Genomic DNA, 22,421 nt, shown 5'->3' on the forward strand with positions numbered 1-22,421 from the left:
AAGAGGGAGAAAACTTATGTGAAGAATAAATGGCTGAAAATATATAAAATATATTTTCCTTCTCTGGTGGTGCAGGTGGTAAAGGATTTGCCTGCAATGCAGGAGACCTGGGTTTAATCCCTGGGTTCGGAAGATCCCCTGGACAAAGGAATGGCAATCCACTCCACTATTCTTGCCTGGAGAATTTCATGGACAGAGGAGCCTGGCGGATTATAGTCCATGAGGTCTCAAAGAGTCAAACATGATTGAGTGAATAATAGTTTCACTTTTATTATATTATCCAGATATAAAATAAATGTCATTCTTGCAAAATATAACAGGGAATCTAATCATAAATATTTTAATATCTTTGTATGGTGACAGATGGCTATTAACCTTATCATGGTGACCAACTTATATGTACTCTACAAATGCCACAACACTATGTCATACCCCTAAAACTAAAAGTATAGTGAACTATATTTTCAAAAAATGAGTTTAGAGAAACAAAACTTAGGTCTGCGAGAGGCCACAGAGAAGGACATCAAACCCACTGGATGGGAAAAGGTATGCATACTGGAGGAACTCACGTTTTCTTCGTATTTACAAACAATTTAATCTAAAAGGTGGAAGAGGACCATAAAACAAAGTGACTAAGAAAATTGTCTATCTACCTGTCTATCCATTCATCCATCTGTCTTTCTTTCTATCATTTACTTAACAACACTTACACTGTGCTTACTATTTGACAAGTATCTTCTGTGCTTTTAAGAGACTAATGCATTTAACTTTGCAAGAATTCCATTTTATAGTTGAAACAACTAACATAATGGTCATGCTGTCAGTATGACAAAGCTAGAATATGAACTAGTTTGACTCTAGAAGCTTGCTCTTGATTACTATGTCTCCTAAGCTGATTGCTATGAAGGTTGTCTTTTTTTTTTTTTTTTTGCCTTTACATTTTGTTACTTAACACTATCAGATCAAATCAGATCAATCGCTCAGTCGTGTCCGACTCTTTGCAACCCCATGAATCACAGCACGCCAGGCCTCCCTGTCCATCACCAACTCCCGGAGTTCACTCAGACTCACGTCCATCGAGTCAGTGATACCATCCAGCCATCTCATCCTCTGTCGTCCCCTTCTCCTCCTTAACACTATAGTCCTATTATTTAATGAACTATATTTTTTAGTAAAAAGACTTTGACATTTATACTAACCTCAGACATATTTAGGATCACTGGGACACATGCAAACAATTCCACTGAAAGTGCTCTAAATAAAATTATAGCTGACCTTCCTCCAGGTTGCCAAATCAATGAATACCTTTATGTCTTGATCTTTCTTGACTTCTCTGCAAGAGTTAACACTGTTGACTACTGCCATCTTGAAACTCTTCTCTTACTTTTTTTGACTGTGCTCTTTTGGTTCTGAAATGTTTTGGCCATCTTTTTCTCAGCATCTTTCTTTGCCTTTCTCATTTATATTCGTTTCCTCCAAGGTTCTGTCCTTGTTCTTCTCTAATTTTATATAATAGTCTTAGGAAATCTTATTTATCTTCTTATCATTAATATATAATTGAATGACTATTAAAACTCTAGTTCCAGACCAAATTCTTTTTGCCTTTATAACCCTGAATACTCAACCATGTCCTGGAGGTACCTCTCCACATAAACAAACTTTAATTTTTTGATTTATCCTTTAATTCAGGTGCCAGTAAGTTTTTACCTACAGGTTAATACTGCCCTTTGGGTTACTTTTTTAAATTGGAGGAAAAACACCAAAAAAAAAAAGAATAAAATTTTATAACACATGAAAATTAAATGAAATTTCAATTTCAGTCTCCATAAATAAAATGTTATTGAAACATAGTGATGGTCATTCACTTTTCATTTGACTGCTGTTTCACTATCTCAGCAGGACAAAGTAGTTCAGCAAAGACCATATACCCTGCAGGGCCTCAAACACTTACTATATGGCCTTCCATAGAAAAAAAACTCTGCTGACTCCTCCATTATGGGGCCTTTGTGTCACATGTTGATGGTGAAGCCAATTATAGAAACTAGAAAACTAAAGACATCTCAAATTTTCCTTTTCTTGCCAAACTCCCCTACTCTACAAATCTGTATCACTTTTTTTTTCTTTAAACTGACTTTACCTCTAAGTATATGGCAACTCCAGGCTTCCCAGGTGTTGCTAGCTGTAAAGAACCAAGGCACGAAATGTGAGAGATATGGGTTCCATCCCTGGGTTGAGAAGATTCCCTGGAGAAGGGTATTCCACCCATTCCAATATTCTTGCCTGGAGAACCCCACAGACAGAGGAGTCTGGAGAGCTACAGCCCATAGGGTTATATAGAGATGGACGTGACTGAAGGCAACCTTAGCACACACGTACATATCTCAGTCCCACCATTCTCTCTGTCCTGGTATCAGTCATCTCCTGATCTACTGAAGAAGCTAGGCTCTACATCATACTCGTCTCCTACCTACAGTAGTGTCTCTGTAGTTTACCACTTGTATAGATGAAGCCAAGTTTCAACATGTACTTCTGCTATTTTCCCTCCATTGACCAAATAGTTTCAATGTTTTTCTCATTTCTTCAGGGCAGTGGTTCTCAAGGCAGCATCAGCATTCCATGGGAATTTGTTAAAAATGAAACATCTCAGGTCATACTATAGACTTTTTATCAGAATATCTTGGATAAAAGCCAGAAATTTGTGATTTAATGATCCCTCCAGTAAATTTGATGCACATTTAGGTTTGACATCACTTGAACACTTATCCAGTTATTCTTAAGGATGAAAATTGAAATTTCTTTGTAAGGGGAACTTTTAAGTCCCATTATGGTTTGATTCCAACCCAGTGTTGTATACCATGCATTCCCCCCTTACTTCTAGCGGCTCCAGCCCACAAATGAAGAAATAAGAACCCAGAAGTTCATTAATCTGCCTTAGGTAACAAGGTCAGTGAGTGACAAAGGAAGAAATTGTAGTAAACTAAGCCCAAGGACTTTTTAAGGGCCACTCCATTCTACCTTTTAGTATAATTTTAGTTTCAAAAATGCAACCACAATAATAATCATTTAATTGACCCCAGTTATTAATTTAGCTTGTTTTCTTTCTAGACTATAAACTACAAGAAGTTAAAAATTGGTTTGTCCCATGTGAAGTGAAAGTCACTCAGTCGTGTCCAACTCTTTGCGACCTCATGGACTATATGGTCCATGGAATTCTCCAGGCCAGAGTACTGAAGTGGGTAACCTTTCATTTCTCCAGGGGATCTTCCCAACCCAGGGATTGAACCCAGATCTCCAGCATTCCAGGATGATTCTTTACCAGCTGAGCCACAAAGGAAGCCCAAGAATACTGGAGTGGGTAGCGTATCCCTTCTCCAGTGAATCTTCCTGATGCAGGAATCAGACTAGGGTCTCTTGCACTGCAGGCAGGTTCTTTACCAACTGAGCTATCAGGGAAGCATGGGAATGTGTCAGTAAAACTTTACTCTCTACTGCCATCTGGAGATTTGATAGAACAATTCCAAGGAGAATCTCAATAAAAATTCAATGTCTTCTGCCTGCAGAGCATAGTGGTTCAGGCAAGAGCTCTGGGGTCACTCTCCCTGGGGTAAGATAATGAGGCAATTATCGTGTGGCTATTAGACCTTGAGCAAATCACTTAGCATTTCTCTCCTTTAGGATCCTTATCTGTAACACTGGGTTACCAACCACCGTCCTCATGGAATTACAATGAGAATTAGTATTAGGTGATATTATTGTTATCATTATTAATACTGTTCTCATAAAAGGCTTACCTATACTCTGTAGTTAATGCAAATAAATAAATGACACTCCTTTACTCAAATATTTTATTATCTAGGTGGGCAACTAAAACAGAATTAGGAAAATATTAAATAACTATACATATTCTAAGTGCTAAGGTAGTTCTTTATGGTGTTAATTAAGAATGTGGAGATAAAATATGAATTATGTGCAGATTTATAATTGGTATGTGGCTTTGAAGTAAGAACCTCTCAGGGAAAGTTTTTTTTCCTGCAAATTTTGGTGTAGATTGAGAGCAATATCTGGAAAGCGCTAAATCAAACATGATATAAATGCATATCTTTCTTATCATTATGAAGTCATGATAATGAAACTATTTTTACTAATGCTTAATCATGCATGCCCATATTTTATTATCCAAACATAAACTAACATATGGCTCAAGCAAAGTCTATCATAAAACCTTTATGATGTTGTTGTGTTTTGTTTAATACATTCAAAACTTATTCAATTAAAACCTGTGTTTTACTGATAAAAATATATTTGGACTAGATGGCTTCTTGAATGTAAATTATCTATTTTATCCTAAAGGGAAACCTACAATTTTGATGTTCTTAACTCATTAAAAATATAGCAAATGTGTTTATTTATGTAACTTCTCTCTTTGCTAAGGAAACAATATTCTCTGATGCAGTTATTCAGTAAATAGCCATAGGTATCAACTACACGGTATAAATTTCCAATTAGACCAGACCAATGGACAATTTAGGTTAAAGTCCGCAGTTATCAGTCCACTTAATGGAGTAGGGTGAATATATATCTTCAGAGCATATAGGGATACAATGTGTTTATTCTAACCAGTGTGAAGCTATAGTACAATGTATATAAATTTCTAGTTCTGAATCTTCCAGTATTTTATATTCAAATTTTTGTCCTCAGTCCTATGGTTGCTATCACAATAAAACCGTTACCTTGTATCCTCCCTACGTTATACTTTCTTGCTGTACTTTTTTTGACCCAGGAGATGTTATAACCTAAATCACCTGTTTTATCTCCAATATCTTCCCTCTTCAATATCATCTTCAGTTTAGTATCATAACTGCATGGCTAATACATAAATCTTATGTCATTTCTATACTTTAGAAATATTTGGATTTGCCACCAAAAACAAAAGCAGCAAAAACAGAAAATGGGACTATACCAAACTAAACAGCTTTTGCCCAGTGAAGGAAACCATCAATAAAATAAAGAGGCAAACTACCAAACGGGAGAAGATATTTGCAAATCATATTTATCAGATAAAAACTTAACATCCAAAATGCATAAAGAACTCATAGAACTCAATGTCAAACAGACAATCTGACTGAAAAATAGGCAGAGGCTCTGAAATAATCAATTTGTTAGCTTCTAAGTCATTAAAGATATTTTTGATGGTAAACAAAAAAATAAAGAAAGAGATACAGATGGCCAACAGGCATATGAAAATGTGTTCAATGTCACTAATCATCAAGGAAATGCAAATCAAAGCCACAATGAGATATCATCACATATCTGGTGTTGCTGAGGATGTGGACAAAAGGGAATCCTTGTGCACTATTGGTGATTACATAAATTGACACAGTCACTAAGGAAAATAGTTTGGAAGTTCTTCAAAAATTAAAAATAGAACTACCATATGAATCAGCAATTCCAATTCTGAGTGTTTATCTGAGGAAAAGGAAAAAGATAAATTTGAAAAGATATACACACACACACACACACACACACACACACGTGTGTGTGTATGCACTGCTGTGTTCATTCAGCATTATTTACGATAGCCAAGAGATGGAAATAACCTAAGTGTCCATTAATGGAGGAATGGATACAGAAGGTGTGAGGAGTGTGAGTATAATGTAATATTCATGCTTGTGCTCAGTAGTGTCCAACTTTGTGTGACCCCATGGACTGTAGCCCCCCAGGTTATTCTGCCCATGGGATTTTCCAAGCAAAAATACTGGAGAGGATGGCCATTTCCTCCTCCAGAGGATCTTCCCAAACCAGGGCTTCAACCCATGTCTCCTTTATCTCCTGATTTGTAGGCAGATTATTTACCACTGAGCCACCTGGGAAGTCCTCTTAAAACAGTAATGTACCTAAATTTCAACAAAAGAAGGCTAAGAAAATGATATGATTGCAACAACTGCATAAAACCTCTTAATTTCTAAGATTTCTCTATTTCTATGTAAATTAAATAAAAAGGAAAAGAAAAAATATCCTGAGCTAATTAAAATAAAGGCTGGTACTACTTCCATCATATAATATAGAAAATATTAAATCAGTGTTAGCTTACAAAAATTATTTTACAGTTTGATTATTATATGACTAAAGTGAAAATAAATTCTGGTCACTAATTCATAACAAGCACTTACCCTGGGGCTGACGGCTGGGATGGTAGATCTGAAGGTCAAACGGCTGTGCACTGGTTTTCTGAATCACGCTGACATTCTGCCCTGTCCACTTATTGGCTTTTGACAGTGTGTTGGTCCTCCAGTCCGTCCAATAAACATCACTCCCATACAGAGACACAGCAAAGGGATGAGAAAGGTATTCATGACCTCGGATAATTTCTATCATGCTTGTTCCATCATAGAGGGCTGAATAAATGGCATCTGACCTACAGAAAAGTAGATGCATCAGTGGTATATAAAACCACATTCAAATAGTCCAGTGATGTGTTCATACTACTTAAATGGCAAAAGAGCTGTGTAAAAATATTTTTATGATCCTGTATCTGATTTGCAGTAAGATTTCAACAAAAAAGCTATCATAACCAAAGCAAACAAAATTCACCATCAATTTCAATGTGTGTACATGATACATGCACAGAAATACACATTTTAATTTTGTAAGTATTATCTGATGAAGGTTATAGAAAAGAAAGGGAAAAAAAATTAAACCTGGCATCTGTCCAAACTATCCTTTTTTCAAAGTGGTCCACAGTGAGTCCATTAGGCCAAGCCCCGGTTTTCATGTCTTTGTAAATGGTTTTCCTCCCAGCACCACTCATGGAGGCAGATTCAATGCGAGGAAAATTGGCATCCCAATCTGTCCAGAAAATAATTCTGAAGAAAAAGAAATGATGCTATTGATGATATTATTGTTTCAGTCATTCAGTTCAAAAAAAATGTATTGAATTTCTATGACTATGCTAGGCACTGGCTAGGTAAACAATCACAAGTAAAACAGATGCATTATCTAGCCTCATGGGGCTCAGAGCCCAGAGCAAGAGACAGACTAAACAAATGCTGGAATATATAACTACAGCTTCTGAAACAGATTCAAGAATAATTTTGTTATGAGACTGAGTACTAGGTAAGTAAAATACTTTGAGAAGATAATCAGCGGGGAAAAAAGCAGTTTGAGAAGGTAACATTTAGACTGAATCTGAGAGATGAGCAGAGCATGACAAGAAGAATAAATGGTAGAAACAAAAGTCTTAATGAGGGAAAGAAAGTGGGTGACTGAGGAACAGAAATGAGGCTACTGTATTAGAAATATGGCAGTGAGGATAAAGGGGAAATAGATGAAATTGCAGAGGGTGATATAATGGATCTTTTTCGATATGGCAATCATTTGGGTTTTGCCTTATCTCATATTTAAGCAGGAAAGAAATATGGCATCATATATACAAATTCATTATGCTGAGTCATTATGTAATATACTATATTACATCAGACAGTTATTTTAAAGGACCAGGCAAATATGGTGGTATCAGTGAAGAGAAGTGAATGGGTTCAAGGAATATTTTATTTCAAGTAGTTTGTAGTAGTTTAGTTGCTAAGTTGTGTCCAACTCTTGCGGCCCCATGGACTGTAGTTTACCAGGCTCCTCTGTCCATGGGATTCTCCAGGCAAGAATACTGGAGTGAGTTGCCGTTTCCTTCTCCAGGGGATCTTCCTGACCCAGGGATTGAACCTAGGTCTCCTGCACTATAGGCAGATTCTTTACCAACTGACCTACAAGGGAAGCCCTTATTCCAAGAGGTAGAACTGACTTCCAGGACTAAATGAGTATTGGATGTAGGGAATGAAGTAGAGAACAGAATTACAGGTGGCTGTGTTCCTTGTCTTGGCAAACTCAAGGGTAAGGACAGGCAGAGGGTGTACAAGGGATCCATTAAGTGAAATGGAAAAAAAAAAATGCAAGAGAAATGCATTTTAAGACCTGGGATTGAGTATGGATGGGTGTGGAGAGCAATCAAAAATACAGTTTTCAATTTTTTCACCTTGAGATTTAAGACATAAAAAGGAGATTTCCAGGAAGCTGTGTGGTATGTCAGGGTGAAATTCAGAGAAGGCATCAGAACTGTAGACATGAATTTGAAAGTATTCTGCATGGAGATGACATTTAGATTCACATGAATGGAACAGATCATATGATAGAGGATGCAGAGGGAAAACAGTAGGACATCAGATACTTTGATTTACACATACATGCATTTTTATAATACTCTCTTTTTTTTTTCTAAATACTCTTTGTAACTCTACAAATTCACATATATGAACAGTTCCACACATTAGGCATCAAATGTTTTAAGTTGTGCATTTGATTTCTAAGGCTATTAGGTAATGGAGAGTTTATGTTTAATTGATAGTGGCTTAAACTGCTCATGCATGTTTCAGTTGTATATATATAACAGTTACACAAAAATTCTGCAGTCATTACAACTAGCTAATGATTTCTTTTTGAGTGCTTACTATACACTAAATACTTATTTTCAGAACTTTATGCAGATTATCTCATTTAATTCTTCATGAAGCCATGACTAAAGTTATCCATGTTTATAGATGAGAAAACAAGCTTAGAAAAGTTGAATTCCTTGACCCGGTTACATGGCTAGCAAGTGGCAGATGAAGTTGGGAAAATGGATACTTCAACTGCTGACTTTATGCTTTTAACATCTAATGTTTTAATGTCATTGACACTAAATAACAAAGGGAAAGCATTTGGTATGGAAGTAGGGAAATGGCTGGTAATCAAAAAATAGTAGTTGCCTTCTTTTCACCTTCTCTACACCTTAGTAGTAGAAACAACGCGAATGAGTAGCATGGAGATTTGGGAGGAAAGAACACACAGAACTGGAGAGACAGTGACAGTTCAATATATTTTCCTATCATCAGTTCTGACAACCTTTTGATCAGAAATGGTAAAGTTACTGGCAAAAATAAACTTGGCTTCATTATAGTTGTATATAGTGTGGCCTGCAAGGAGATCCAACCAGTCAATCCTAAAGGAAATCAGTCCTGAATATTCATTGTAAGGACTGATGCTGAAGTTGAAATTCCAATACTTTGGCCACTTGAGGCGAAGAACTGACTCGTTTGAAAAGACCCTGATGCTGGGAAAGATTGAAGTGGGAGGAGAAGGGGACAACAGAGGATGAGATGGTTGGATGGCATCACTGACTTGATGGACATGAGTTTGAGTGAGCTTCGTGAGGTGGTGATAGACAGGGAAGCCTGGAGTGCTGCGGTCCACGGGATCACAAAGAGTCAGACACAACCAAGCAACTGAACTGACTGATAGTTTTGCTATATAATCCTTAGGTATATGGATTGGGAAAATGGAAACAATCCTTTGGAACAAAATTTCAAAATGCAATTCAAGATTTCTTTTCTGTTAAAAAATGTATTATATCTATTTAAAGAAATGTGCAGTGATGTAAACTAAGTATTCATTATGATTTCAATATCTGAGAGGTACATAGTCTCTTATAGGATATAGAAATTACAAATATGAAAGGATTAGATGACAACACAAAATATCATATAATAAATTTATTTGATATGTATGTTAAAAGCACATGGTGGGCAGGATAGGAAATGAACCTATCTTCTTGAAGAGACTGCAGGTTCCCTTACAACCTAGGCACCAGACATTCCAAAAATGTTATTAAATAATTGCATCAATGTTGAATAACAATGTATATGTTTTGTGTCAGACAAGCTTGGAACCAAGGTTAGAATATGTCACTAATTAGAGCATACTTAACTCAGACTCCATTTGCTCATCTGTACATAAAAATTTTCACAGTACCACTGAAGGAATATTTGATGAGGTAATAGATGTAAACAATTTAGCACACAGAATGCCTGGCACACAGAAGACTTTTGTGTTTGCACAAGCATCCACATACATTTACACACAGAACATTTTTTAAAAGCAAAATTTCAAAGTCATTTAAAACTATTAAACAAACGGGAACACACACACACACAGAAAGAGAGAGAGGTTGGGGATTAATACTAATATTAATGTTTAAATGTTACAATATCATGTATGTGAAGGTAGATTAGTTTTATAAAGTAAGCATGAGTTAAAGCTATGAAAAAACTTAAAGAACTAGGTCACAGGAATAGGTTTATCTCACACAAAATTTCTCAAAAAATTATTTATATTAAATTTCTGTTTGCTTGTTTAATGGACAGCTTTCTACAGCTCTAGGGATGGGAACATACCCACAAAAATAATACCTAAATTATTAATTGTCTAACCACCAAATTTCTGATAAGTAAATTGTTAGGGAAGGATAAAGATGAACATTATTACATTAGAAGGCAATATCATTGTTGAAGCTGGGTGATAAATACTAGGGAACTTATTTTACCATTCTTTCTACTTCGTATATTTGAAAATTTCTGTATAAGTATTCAAAAGTGTAACAAATCCAAAATTAAATTAATAGAAAAAAATTTTTATAAGTATCAGGGATAATTTATAAAATCTTGTTTTGGGGAATATTTTTTTTCCTGAAAAGACTATTGTTTAAAGATAGGATTGTTTACATGAGAAAATACTAATTATCTGGAAATATCAATAACATATATATATTGTGTGTGTGTTAGTCACTCAGTTGTGTCCAATTCTTTGGACCCCATGGATTGTAGCCCACCAGGCTCCTCTGTCCATGGAATTCTCCAGGCAAGAATACTGGAGTAGGTTGCCATAATTTTCTCCAAGGGATCTTCCAGACCCAGGGAATAAACCTGGGTCTTTTGCATTGCAGGCAGATTCTTTATTATCTGAGCCACCAGGGAAGTCCAACATATGTATTACTTATAAGCTATTTCATATATAATTTGTTGCCTTAAAAATAAATACTAAATAAAACAAAGATTAATTATTATAAAGCTGGTAAGCTATATGGTTAAGTAGAGGAATATCCTTCTTGAAAACAGTAAATATAAAATGAATTATGTGTCTCACTTCAAATTTAATTTTGGATGTACACATCTTTTCATGGCCACCAGGTTGTTATTTGTCAGCTACCCTTTAAAGTTATCATTAAGAAAATACAATTTAAAATAGAAACAAGATCAGCACAGCATTAATCAAATTCATTATGATATCTTGAAAAACAAGGTAAAGTAGAGATATGCAAATCTGAAGAAGATTAGGAAAAATAATCCCTGAAAACAAACATAGTGAATTTGAGAGTAGATAGACCACAATGTGGGAGACTGGGGTTCAGTCCCTGGGTTGGGAAGATCCCCTGGAGGAGGGCATGGCAACCGACTCCAGTATTCTTGCCTAGAGAATTCCATGGACAGAGGAGCCTGGTGGGCTACAGTCCAGAGGGTCACAAAGAGTAGGACAGGACTAAGTAACCAAGCACAGCACAGATCTGGACAAGGCTGTACTCCAAACTCTAGACTGATGCTGCTACTGCTGCTAAGTCGCTTCAGTAGTGTCTGACTCTGTGTGACCCCATGGATGGCAGCCCACCAGGCTCCGCCGCCCCTGGGATTCTCCAGGCAACTAGACTGATGACCCAAAGGCTTCTGAAGCATTGTCTTTTGCTTGTTTAACAAATAGAAAATTGATATCTCTCTTTTAGCTTTCTATCTTATGGTGTTGTATCAATTACAATGTGCAAATAAGTAGCCCTGCAATTCTGCATTCTCTATACGTAGGTTCACTACAAATAGGTACTGAAGACTTTCAAGTGTATATTTCCAGTGGACCAAAATACATGGCCTGCGACTCTTTTAGGAATTATAAAATAAGTGGTCCCTTCATTTCTTCACTGAATATAGCAGGGCTAAGCTACTTCTTCTGTAGTGGTCACTATAGTTCTAATTTTTCATTAACTTAGGTGGGAAATTTTCAACACCTTATATAATTACATATCCTAGAATTAGCACCTCTAAAAATGTTCTTAACCTTGCATAAGTCAGTTTACAATCAATCTTAAAACTTGATTTTAAGGATCATTGTTTTATAAAGTTCTAGGCACTCTTTTGTACACTTTACTATGTGGTTTTTTAAAAAATCGTTTTTCCCTTATTACTTTCTTTTTATGTTTAAAATGTATTAGCATTACAACGACTACATTATTTCTTCAAGTATACAAAGACTGAATAGCCCTCCTTATAAGATGTATGAAAATGTTCAACCATGATTGCTTTTAAAAAAGAGACTACAGTCCACTGATCTACAGTTCCTGGATTCACAGGTTAGTGTGTATCAGGATTAAATTGGGTCAATGGACCATGAACAACTTGTACCATTACAGGTACAAAAGGGCTATTATCATCTTCAGGTCAAGATGCAAAAGGTAAAAATAAAGGACCGTGGCAAAAAGAGAGCTTGCTTATCTATAATCTTTAGGTCGTCTAAAACCAACAATGTTTTTATTAGTTTCATTTAGAAATGCTCCCAGATTAAGTTAAAATTTTATTTAGATGTCTTACTAATCTTCATAATGGTATGTCTGCTTTCACTAACTGCAATTGTTACAGCAGAGTCCAGTTATTATACCGCATGAAAATTAAATACCAGCAGTTCATCAGGAAGACACTGTGCATCTGAAGGAGCATAAAGGCAACGAAAGTTCGAGAACTGAAGTGAGTGCCCTGTAAGATTCTGAACTCCTTGGTGCTTGTTACTCTCTAACAATAAGCTTGATGTTTACAGGAGATTCATGTACTGCTTCAGGTCACCTTAGCAATACGTGTATTCCTTTAAAATGGATAGAAAGAGAAATGGCTCCTTCCTAAGATCCCTAATTTAGCATCTTGGAATAACTTGTTACCTGGGACACTGGGTCAAAACCTAGAATACTGCAGAAATGTGACATGGTAGCAAATATATCTTTTTTTCTTTTTTTTGCAAATATATCTTAAAACATCAGAAGAAGGCCTGTGGATTCCATGTTAAGGAACCAAAGTAGTCAATTAAAAACATGTCTTTGTTGGCATTTGTTAAAAAAAAAAAGTCACAAAGACCTTGGTTCTTTTAGGAAGCTCGTGTGATGTAAACATGTGGCTAATGGTATATAACCTGCTTTTTTTCCTAGCTGGGCTTAGGGAGCAAAGTGGCTGGTTGCAAACCTTTTCTTTCATTCGTCATTGTCAAAGAATATAATAGTGGTGCCCATTAGCTGTATTTTACTGGCAAAGCTATTGCCAGTAATAGCTATTGGGTTTTACAGCTATTGCCCACTAGCTGTAAAGATACATTGCTGTATCTTTAAGGTGTATCTTGAATTCCTATAAGTTTCATGTAAACAGAAGGTCTATTCATATGCATTACTTTACTTAACAAGTACTTATTGAGAACACTGATACGAAAGGGCAGAGAAAGATTTCATAGATTTGGAAGTAACTGCCATCAAAAAGCTTACAATTTAGTAGGAAAGGCAACAGTAATTATACAATTATACTATACAATTATACAAATTATACTATATTTCTCAAAAAATTATCCAGTGTCTTTATCTTAAAATTAAAATTTTCCAAAAGAATATAAATGTCTTTGGAGATCCTATAACTTTGATTCTCAGTCTCCTTACATATTTCATGAATAATTTGAGGAAGAGGGAATAGTTACTTTTACTATGCTCTCCGTCTATGGGGTCGCACAGAGTTGGACACGACTGAAGCGACACAGCAGCAGCAGCAGCAGCTGTTTTATGAAAAGTCCAATGTTTACAAGTGTCTATGAACTTTTTACCAAAATATACAATAAATTTGAAAGCATTTTAATACTTGCATTACATTTTTAAAATTAATTGCTACATTTTAAATTTAAATTTACAACTAAGCTCTAAAGGTGTTTACATGAACCTCATATTTTATCCATGCCAATCTTTTATAAAGTAATTTTAAATAATAAAAATTCTATTATATTATGATAAACCTATAAACTTTTCATTTATTCAGAGAGTTAAGTAAATTGGTACCGTCATTTGAACTTTGGTCATTCACACCAGAAACAATTTTCCAAGCATTATTTCTTCACCTGTTAAATAAAATTATTACCACTGTAATTATCTTAATTAGCCTCACAAGTTTGTAGTAGCAATTAGCAAGGGAAGACATCAACTTTTCTCAGAAGCATTATCAGGTTTTCCCTCCCTGGAGGCTAGCTTTCTGTCCTAATTTTCAACTCTTAGAAACTGTTTTACTTCTGGAAATTCCCTTACATCATTGAAATAGTGCTTAATATTTTCATATAAATAGTATTTGTGGATTGTGTTTGTTTTGCATTTCTGTTTTCTTTTTCTTCTCTCAGGTTAGCTATTCCCCAAACAAACTGAGATAAATAAGTTTATTCTAAGCATTGTTAATTCAAAGCTATAGAAAATGAAGCTTCAATTCCCAGATCTACTGCTTTGTTTGATCAGGCTATTTTCAAAAATTTTATACACCTGTTTTATGTGTTTGTTTTCTTCTCTGTGTGTGCCCTTTGTATTTTGGGAAGCAGTCAGAGTTCTCCTAATATAATGGTACACTTGCTAAAATTATCACTTTCTCCAAAATATTGCTTTCCCTTATACAGAAAGTTTCTCATGCAGATAAGCTTCAGTTACCAAATAGGTATGTCTAAGTTGTGAAAAATTCCACACCAGTAGCTATTACATTGAGGGTAAAAACCTCTGTTGATGGCAGACCTCTGTGGGAAGTAAAATGTCAAAGTGGGCCATCTACTTGCACCCTCAGGAAGAGTCTGTTTGAGAAGGAAATTTCGCATAAAACATGCCTGATCTCCTTCTAGTTAACTGTTATCACAGGAGTTAATGGGTGAAATGGGCAAAGCATAAACCGTATAAACTGGAGGACACACCTTCAGCCTAAAAGGTTTGCTTCTGCTCTGTTGGTTGTTGACAGATCTCCCTACGTTTTCAAAAGAAGCCAGAAATCTAGAACTGGATTCCAAATCTTTCAAAATTTTAAATTTTGGCAACTAAGTCAAATAAATGCAAAACACTGTGGAAGGTAAAACAAACAAAACAATGACAGTTGCCAGTTTGAAACTAGCAACCTTGCTCTACACAAGCTACCTTGCCCCTTTAATGTCTATATCTGAATTGAGGAAAAGGAGAACAAACAAAATTCCCAAGCTCTTGATTTCTGGGTTGCACATAAAGCAGTGCACAAAGAACAGTGTGTGGACCAGGAAGCTGATTTAAACACAGGTTCCCTTTTCTCTTCTGCATCTCATTCAGATCCCTCCTGACTGATTCTCCTTTCTGACCTCCATCCTTCTTGGTCCTTCCTAGGTTGTGTATTACTTAAAAGTACAGAGCCGGAAAAATTTTCCTTTCTATCATCCTTTAGACTTGACGATAATTTTGGATATAAAATAAACAGTCAAAGGTAATAACAGAATATCCCAATATAGAAGAGTTATACATTATATTTCACATTCTATCTCCTCAAAAACAATCTAATTAAGAGACATTATTGTTCCTGATGTGCAAAAGAGAATATGGAAATCTAAAGGAAGATAATACACTTGAATAGGTTCCCCAGAGGATAAGTGACTGAGCAGTGCTGGACCCTTATTTTCTGGCCCCAAATCCACTGTCTCTCTTCTCGTCTTTCACAAAATACTGAAGGGAAACTCAGGCAATAATCTGGAATATACTTTTGACTTTGTCTTCCAGAATAATATGTCTTGTCTTAAAATGTCCCTATAGCCAGCATCTCACCATTGGATTCCTTCAAGTTTAATCTAATTCTCTTTCAAACTATCTCCAAGTACATACAAATACAGATAAAGGGTGAGGTGGTTAACACTTGGTGACTGTTTGGACTGAAGACTGGTCCTGTGGTTTGCAACCATTAGAGAAAATTACAGCATCTCTTTGGCAGGTCAAAAATGAATTAATTAAATTACTGCTTCAAAATAGAGTTACAAGATATTACAAAAGGGCCTAATGACCATGTTTAGGAAAAAAGAAGTTTTCTCCTTTAAAAGTACCTATGTAAGCAATTTTATATCAAATTCATGGTGATAATCTAAAATTGGTTGATATATACATGGGCTTTCCTGGTGGTTCAGATCGTAAAAGAATCTGTTTGCAATGCAGAAGACCAAGGTTCGATCCCTGGGTCAGGGAGATCCCCTAGAGAAGGACATGGCAACCCACTCAAGTACTGTTGCCTGGAAAATCCCATATACAGAGGAACCTGGCTGGCTACAGTGCATAGGGTCACAAAAAGTTCAGTGTGACTGAGTGACTGAGCACACGTGCATAATTGTAGATGTAAATATAAACATGCATCTATATATACAACCATCCACAAGTATATACACACACATATTTACATGCACAAAATAAGCACTTTGACTTCTAATTTATGAGAAAATTGAATCCAATATTAATTTTGAAGGTAATTATTTATGCCAAAGTGAATCTATGAAAGGCAAACTTCTTTACCCAAATCTTGGGTCCAAAGCGATGGCCCTGGGGTGTTCCATAGCTCCTGCAATGAGTGTAGTTCTTAAGGAACCATCTAGTTTGGCCACTTCAATTTGGTCCAGATTGCTGTCTATCCAGTATATGTTGCCTGCTATCCAGTCAACAGTCAATCCTTCTGGGGTAGCCAGGCCATGTTCCACAACCACTTCAATAGCACTGACACCTACAAAAAAAGAGAAACCAACACTTGCATCCATTCAAGTGACCCATTAAGCACTAAGGAAAAGGGGTCCTTATCAGCAGTATGAAGTATTTAACATTATATTAACTTTGAGAGACATAGTGTAAAAGTGTTACCTGACACAGAGAGACATTAAGATGGCCCCAAATTTAGAATTAATGATGTTTCCCAGCAGAGATTTTTAATCTCTTAAATCCTTTCAGTGACAACATAACAGAATTTTTAAGTAACTCTGAGACTAATAACAATGTTTAGGTTGCAAAAAAGTTATGTCATTTTTCTGATTTTTTAGGCAGAACAAGGAATTTTGGAAATGAAAATGACTTGCTGGTTAAAATCAGTGTGATGTAATTCAAACATTGATCTTCAGGGAAGAATAAAAAGTCCACCTGAGGCAATCTGCATCGAGCCAGTCAGCAGCTACTCTTTTAGAGCATGACTGAAAAGATCGATGTTATGGCATTTAGGCTTAAAAATAATCCTCAAGTTATATCCCCCCAACAGATTTCTGAGCCAATATAACATTTCTGAGTTGTATTTTGACTTGTAGAATATAACATGTTTGAAAATAAAGGAAGAAGCCTGTAGTGTGGTTTAAATAAAAATAAACAATTGGGTAATACCCAGAACTATTTTTATTTGTGTCCTTCATTTCTTTTGGAATTAACACTTTATAATTTATGATATTGCCAGTGCTTTTGTTAGACATGTTAATAGTGCATTTTTTTAAACAGTTAACCATGTAAAATCATGGATCTAAACCCATCATTTGAAATTGAAATCGATACTTTGTAATATAAGACACAGATTCACACATCATAATTACATTATGTTTGAACACTTCATTTTGCAAAATTGTAATGGTGATTTAAGGAGGAATTTAGATTTTGATAGAAATACCTGGCCTTTGGAATGTTATACAGATCAAAGATTTTCAAGAGAATTATGACATATATTTATCTCAAGGTCTTGCCTAGGAAAACCTAGATTGGAAAAAGAGATGCCAAATTATGGGAAAACTTGTTTAGCTCATATTAACAATCTTTGTAATAATCTATTATTTCTTTGAATGATGCTAGAAGATGAAAACCATTAAAAAAACAAAAGCTATTTTAACTCACAAAAATTATATATAGTAATTAGAAGACAGTCGTTTTCCTCTTGTAAATAAATTTCACCATTGAATACGCACCAAAATGCTCACAATTTGAAAATGGTGTGAATAGTATAGGCCTCTACCCCACTGCAACATAGTCACACATACTTCACACCCCTGGATTTCCACATATGAGGGAGAAGATAAGAGACGAAAGAGTAATCAAGCTTCCTTCTGATTACACCATATTTTTTTCTGAAATTTTCAGTTAGAAATTAATCCCACCATGAAGTCAAAATTGTAATGGAGGTACCTCCACTTTCAGAAAGCTTGCCCCGGTATATTCTGTCTTCTACAACATCTGTCCAATAAAGTAAACTTTGATTGAAGTGGAAGTCAAGTGCTATTGTGTTTCTCAATCCAGGAACAAGTAGACTATAGTCTCTTTTATGAAGATCAATCTTTCTGATCTCATGGCGAATAGAAAAGATGATGAATGCTTCAAAAGGATCTGAAAATAGATTTATGTTAATAGGCATATGGAAATATTTATATGCTTTAGTAAATAATAAAGTACTTGGGGTCAAGATCTATATATTTAAAACCACAATTTATTATGAATTTTCTGTCATTAGAGGAGCTATTTCTTGTAATCCAAAATTTAAAAGAATCTTGAAAAACTTAGGTTTATTTGTATTTATTAAAATGATCTATAAATGTTTTTTGTTCCTTGAATTTTTACACACCTGCTTCTGACTTTAAAATAGAAGAATTGCTGCAATTACAAGACAGAATATGAGATTTTCTGTTTTAGTGTAGTTTAAACTGACAGCTCAAACTTTAGAAATATTGTCACAGAAATTGCTAAGTGAATAAAACTAGCTCTGTCACTTTTAGCTCATCACATGACTCTAGATTCACAAAGGACAGAGAACCAACAAAAGACAATTTCTATGAAGATAATTACTGGGCTTATAATTAGGAAGATGGAGGCTTTCTAGAAAACCCAAGAAAATCATATACATAACTTTTCCCTCACTAGTTTTTTAATCCTGGACCAGACCTGGAAGAAAGAGAAGAAGCTTTGAAAACAGATATGAGATTAAAGTTTTATATTTTTGTACATAAAAAAGAATGTTTTAATACTCAAAAGTTACTAAAATTACCATTTTGAAAAGTATCAAGTCCTCTACTATTGGACATACTGTGTGTTAGACATGAATTCTGCTTTATGAACATACATTTTGAGGGAGGGACCCAGGCTCAGTAAGATTTCTCCTGTTTCCATGTTACTGTCAATCTTTTATGCTTTTTTTTAGGGAACCTTTTTACTATCCCAAGTCCATACATGTTTGTGAATGTGAGCTATTATAATCACTCCTAGCCACAATGGTTGGCCTAAGAGGTGGATATAAGATCTAAGTCAGGGAGATGGGTTTTTAAACTTCCAGAGAAGTTTTCAAGTTGAGGAGAAAGAGTTTCTTTAGTATTGCCCGTTCATGTCCTTGTACTTTAAGTCTACTTGCAGTATTGTAGGAGAAGAGAAAAAAAGCCTCAGAAATGGAAACTGATGACCAGGAGAAAGGCCATATCCTAAGGACATTCAAACCCATAGTTCCAGTTTTCCCTAAGCCCACCTCCTTTCTTCAAATCCCCTGGGCAAACACACTTAACTCTATTGCACTTCATTTGAACTGGATTTTTGTCAACTGTAACCAGGTATACTGTTCTTATTATGCATGTGTTAGTTGCTCAGTCATGTCCAACTCTTTGCGAGCCCATGGACTGTAGCAAGCCAGGCTCCTCTGTCAAAGGGGTTTCCCAGACAAGAATATTTGAGTGGATTGCCATTTCCTTCTCCAGCGGATCTTCGAACCCTGGGATCGAACCTGGGTCTCCCACCCAGCAGGCAGATTCTTTACCATCTGAGTCACCTGGGAAGTCACTTTGGCTTCTTTTTAATCTCATTTCCTCAGACATGTCTTCCCTGATCAGTTACCTAATAAAATCACATCTTCATTATTCTATTTCACTATAGCCTGTTTATTCTCTTTAGAGTACAATTTAAAATCAGTATTTCCCTGTTTGCTATTGCCCTTACTCACTGGATTATAAACTCTCTTAAACAAGGATCTTGTCAGTCTCACTCATTATGCTGTCCCTGACATCTAGTATCAGATAAGATATAATACACACCAGGTCTCAGACTAGAAGGTGAGGGCCACCCTTAATGTAGGAGAGTCACTGGCGATTTTTTTCACTGGAGATGAATCTACTTTAGGGAGCTCTGCACAGCACATTAAAAATATGTGTTTGGGTGATTAAATGCGGAGAGACATGAATTTATCTTAAGAGACTATCTGACAGCGAGCATGGGAGAGAACTGCCACAATCAGCAGAACCTAATCTGCTGATCACAATCAGCCTACCTGACCTGACGCTGATCATACAGTATAAGCAAGACCAGCCAAGACCATAAGAATAGGTCAGAAGTCCTGAAAACTTGTGAGCAAAAGTTATGTATTTGATTATGATCACAGAAGTATTATGGTTATTTATTGCACAGTATTGTGAGGTTTATTGTACAACATTACCATGATAATATCTAAATGATACAAGATAACAAAAGTGCAAAATAATTAGTTCCAGATAGGTCCCAATAGAACAAATACTCATAAAATTTAAAATCTAGAATTTAGTATTTTTAAAATTTAAAAAAAATGGTTGTTTTGTATCAATAAACCTTGCTTGATAACCTGCTTTGGCTATGAAACAAGTGTTAGCCTAGAAACATTCTTTATCTCTTCAAGAATTAAATTTCCGTACCTGTAAAATGAGTACACAATAATCACCTTTCAATATAACTTAAACTGCTGCTATCAGAATCCAATTAGATGAAGTATGGAAATTAGCTCAGTTGGCAAATAATCTGCCTGCAATGCAAGAGACCCTGGTTTGATTCCTGAGTCGAGAAGATCCACTGGAGAAGGCATAGGCTACCTGCTCCAGTATTCTTGGGCTTCCTTTGTGGCTCAGCTGGTAAAGAATCTGTCTGCAATGCAGGAGACCTGGGTTCAATCCCTGGGTTGGGAAGATCCTGTGAAGAAGGAAAAGACTACCTACTCCAATATTCTGGCCTGGAGAATTCCATGGACTGCATAATCCATGGGGTTGCAGAGTCGGACACAACTGAGCGACTTTCACTTCACTTCATGCAAGTTTGCTTTATAAGTGGACAATCATCACAGTAAATACAAATGTAGGCAAACTGTGATGTAGTCAAAAGTAATAAACTTGGAGTCAGAAGCTGATGGTTTAAGACAGAGTTCTGTTGTTAACAAGCTGTATAGATATGAGAAATTTACTAAGACTCACGGATCCTCAATAGTTTTTGAAAAAAAATGTAAAGTATATAACATGCTGAGTTATCAGGATAATTGAGGATTAAAAGTGTAAATATTTAATATCTTAATAAATATTTAATAATTACTATGATTAATTACTATTAATAAGTTTTAGAGATCAAAGAAATAAGCAAAACAGATACTGAGTAAGAGAAAAGGCAGGGTGATAACACTTTAAAAACAGTCAGATATTTCCTAGCACTTGCTGAAGCTAGGGGCATTACAACTCTGAAGAGCCTTTCCTTCCTGTGGTTTATAGTCTTAGTTAAGCAGTAAATTATAGTGCAGCAACTACTTGTGAGAGAAGTTTACATTGAATACTGTTAAAGGACATGCAGTTTTTAAATCACAGAATGGCTGCTTCAACAAAGTTTCTACTTTTGTTTTTTATACATAAATATATGTGTGTAATCTAATCATAATCTAAAATCTAGCATCATGTTTAAAGGAGAATCTCTGAAAGCAATCCCACTAAAGTGAGGTAAAAGATCAGGATGTCCACTAATGTTTCATCTTTCTGAAAGTTTTAAATGATATAGACAAGTGAGAACATGTGTATATGTTCAGTAGCACAGTCACGTCTGACTCTTTGCAACCCTATGTACTGTAGCTGGCCAGATTCCTCTGTCCATGGGATTTTCCTGGCAAGAATACTAGAGTGAGTTTCCATTTCCTCCTCCAAAGGGATCTTCCTGACCCAGGGATCAAACTGTCATCTCCTGCATCTCCTGAATTGCAGGCGGATTCTTTACTTCTGAGCCACCAGGAAGCCCCAGGCGAGAAAAAGAAGCAGCAAAAAGTGGAAAGGAGGTGCTAAAAATAAACTACTATTTACAAGTTAAAAAAAAATGATACTTGGAAAATTTAGGATAATCAACTGACAAAACTACAACAGAAGAGAAAGAGAATTCAGTAATAAAGGTTCGGGACAAAATTTTTGAAAAAATCACTAGCCTTCCTAAAAATGATAGCAGCTAACCCAAATTACCCTGATAGATCAGTTGGTAGAATCCACCTGCAATGCAGAAGACCCGGGTTTGATCCGTGGGTCGATAAGATCCCTTGGAGAAGGGATATGCTACCCAATCCAGTATTCTTGTACTTCCCTTGTGGCTCAGCTGGTGAAGAATCCACTTGCAATGTGGGAGACCTGGGTTCAATCCCTGGGTTGGGAAGATCCCCTGGAGAAGGGAAAGGCTACCCACTCCAGTATTCTGGCCTGGAGAATTC

General features: G+C 35.8%; 1 protein-coding gene across 1 annotated transcript in view; it reads right to left on the reverse strand.

The window, feature by feature from the left end:
- The window catches only part of LRP1B (LDL receptor related protein 1B), a 2,178,569-nt gene that overhangs the window by 730,827 nt on the left and 1,425,321 nt on the right, over positions 1 to 22,421 (reverse strand). Inside the window, exons 24-27 of the mRNA XM_086368415.1 lie at positions 18,101 to 18,298; positions 16,469 to 16,673; positions 6,699 to 6,863; positions 6,171 to 6,415 (exon numbers count right to left, since the gene is read on the reverse strand). Coding sequence (XP_086224541.1) covers positions 6,171 to 6,415; positions 6,699 to 6,863; positions 16,469 to 16,673; positions 18,101 to 18,298 — 813 coding nt within the window. The remainder of the gene's footprint in view (positions 1 to 6,170; positions 6,416 to 6,698; positions 6,864 to 16,468; positions 16,674 to 18,100; positions 18,299 to 22,421) is intronic.

The sequence above is a fragment of the Bos grunniens genome, chromosome 2, assembly GCF_055505025.1.
Source record: "Bos grunniens cultivar Pamir isolate PY7600 chromosome 2, Bosgru_T2T1.0, whole genome shotgun sequence".
Lineage (NCBI taxonomy): Eukaryota > Metazoa > Chordata > Mammalia > Artiodactyla > Bovidae > Bos > Bos grunniens.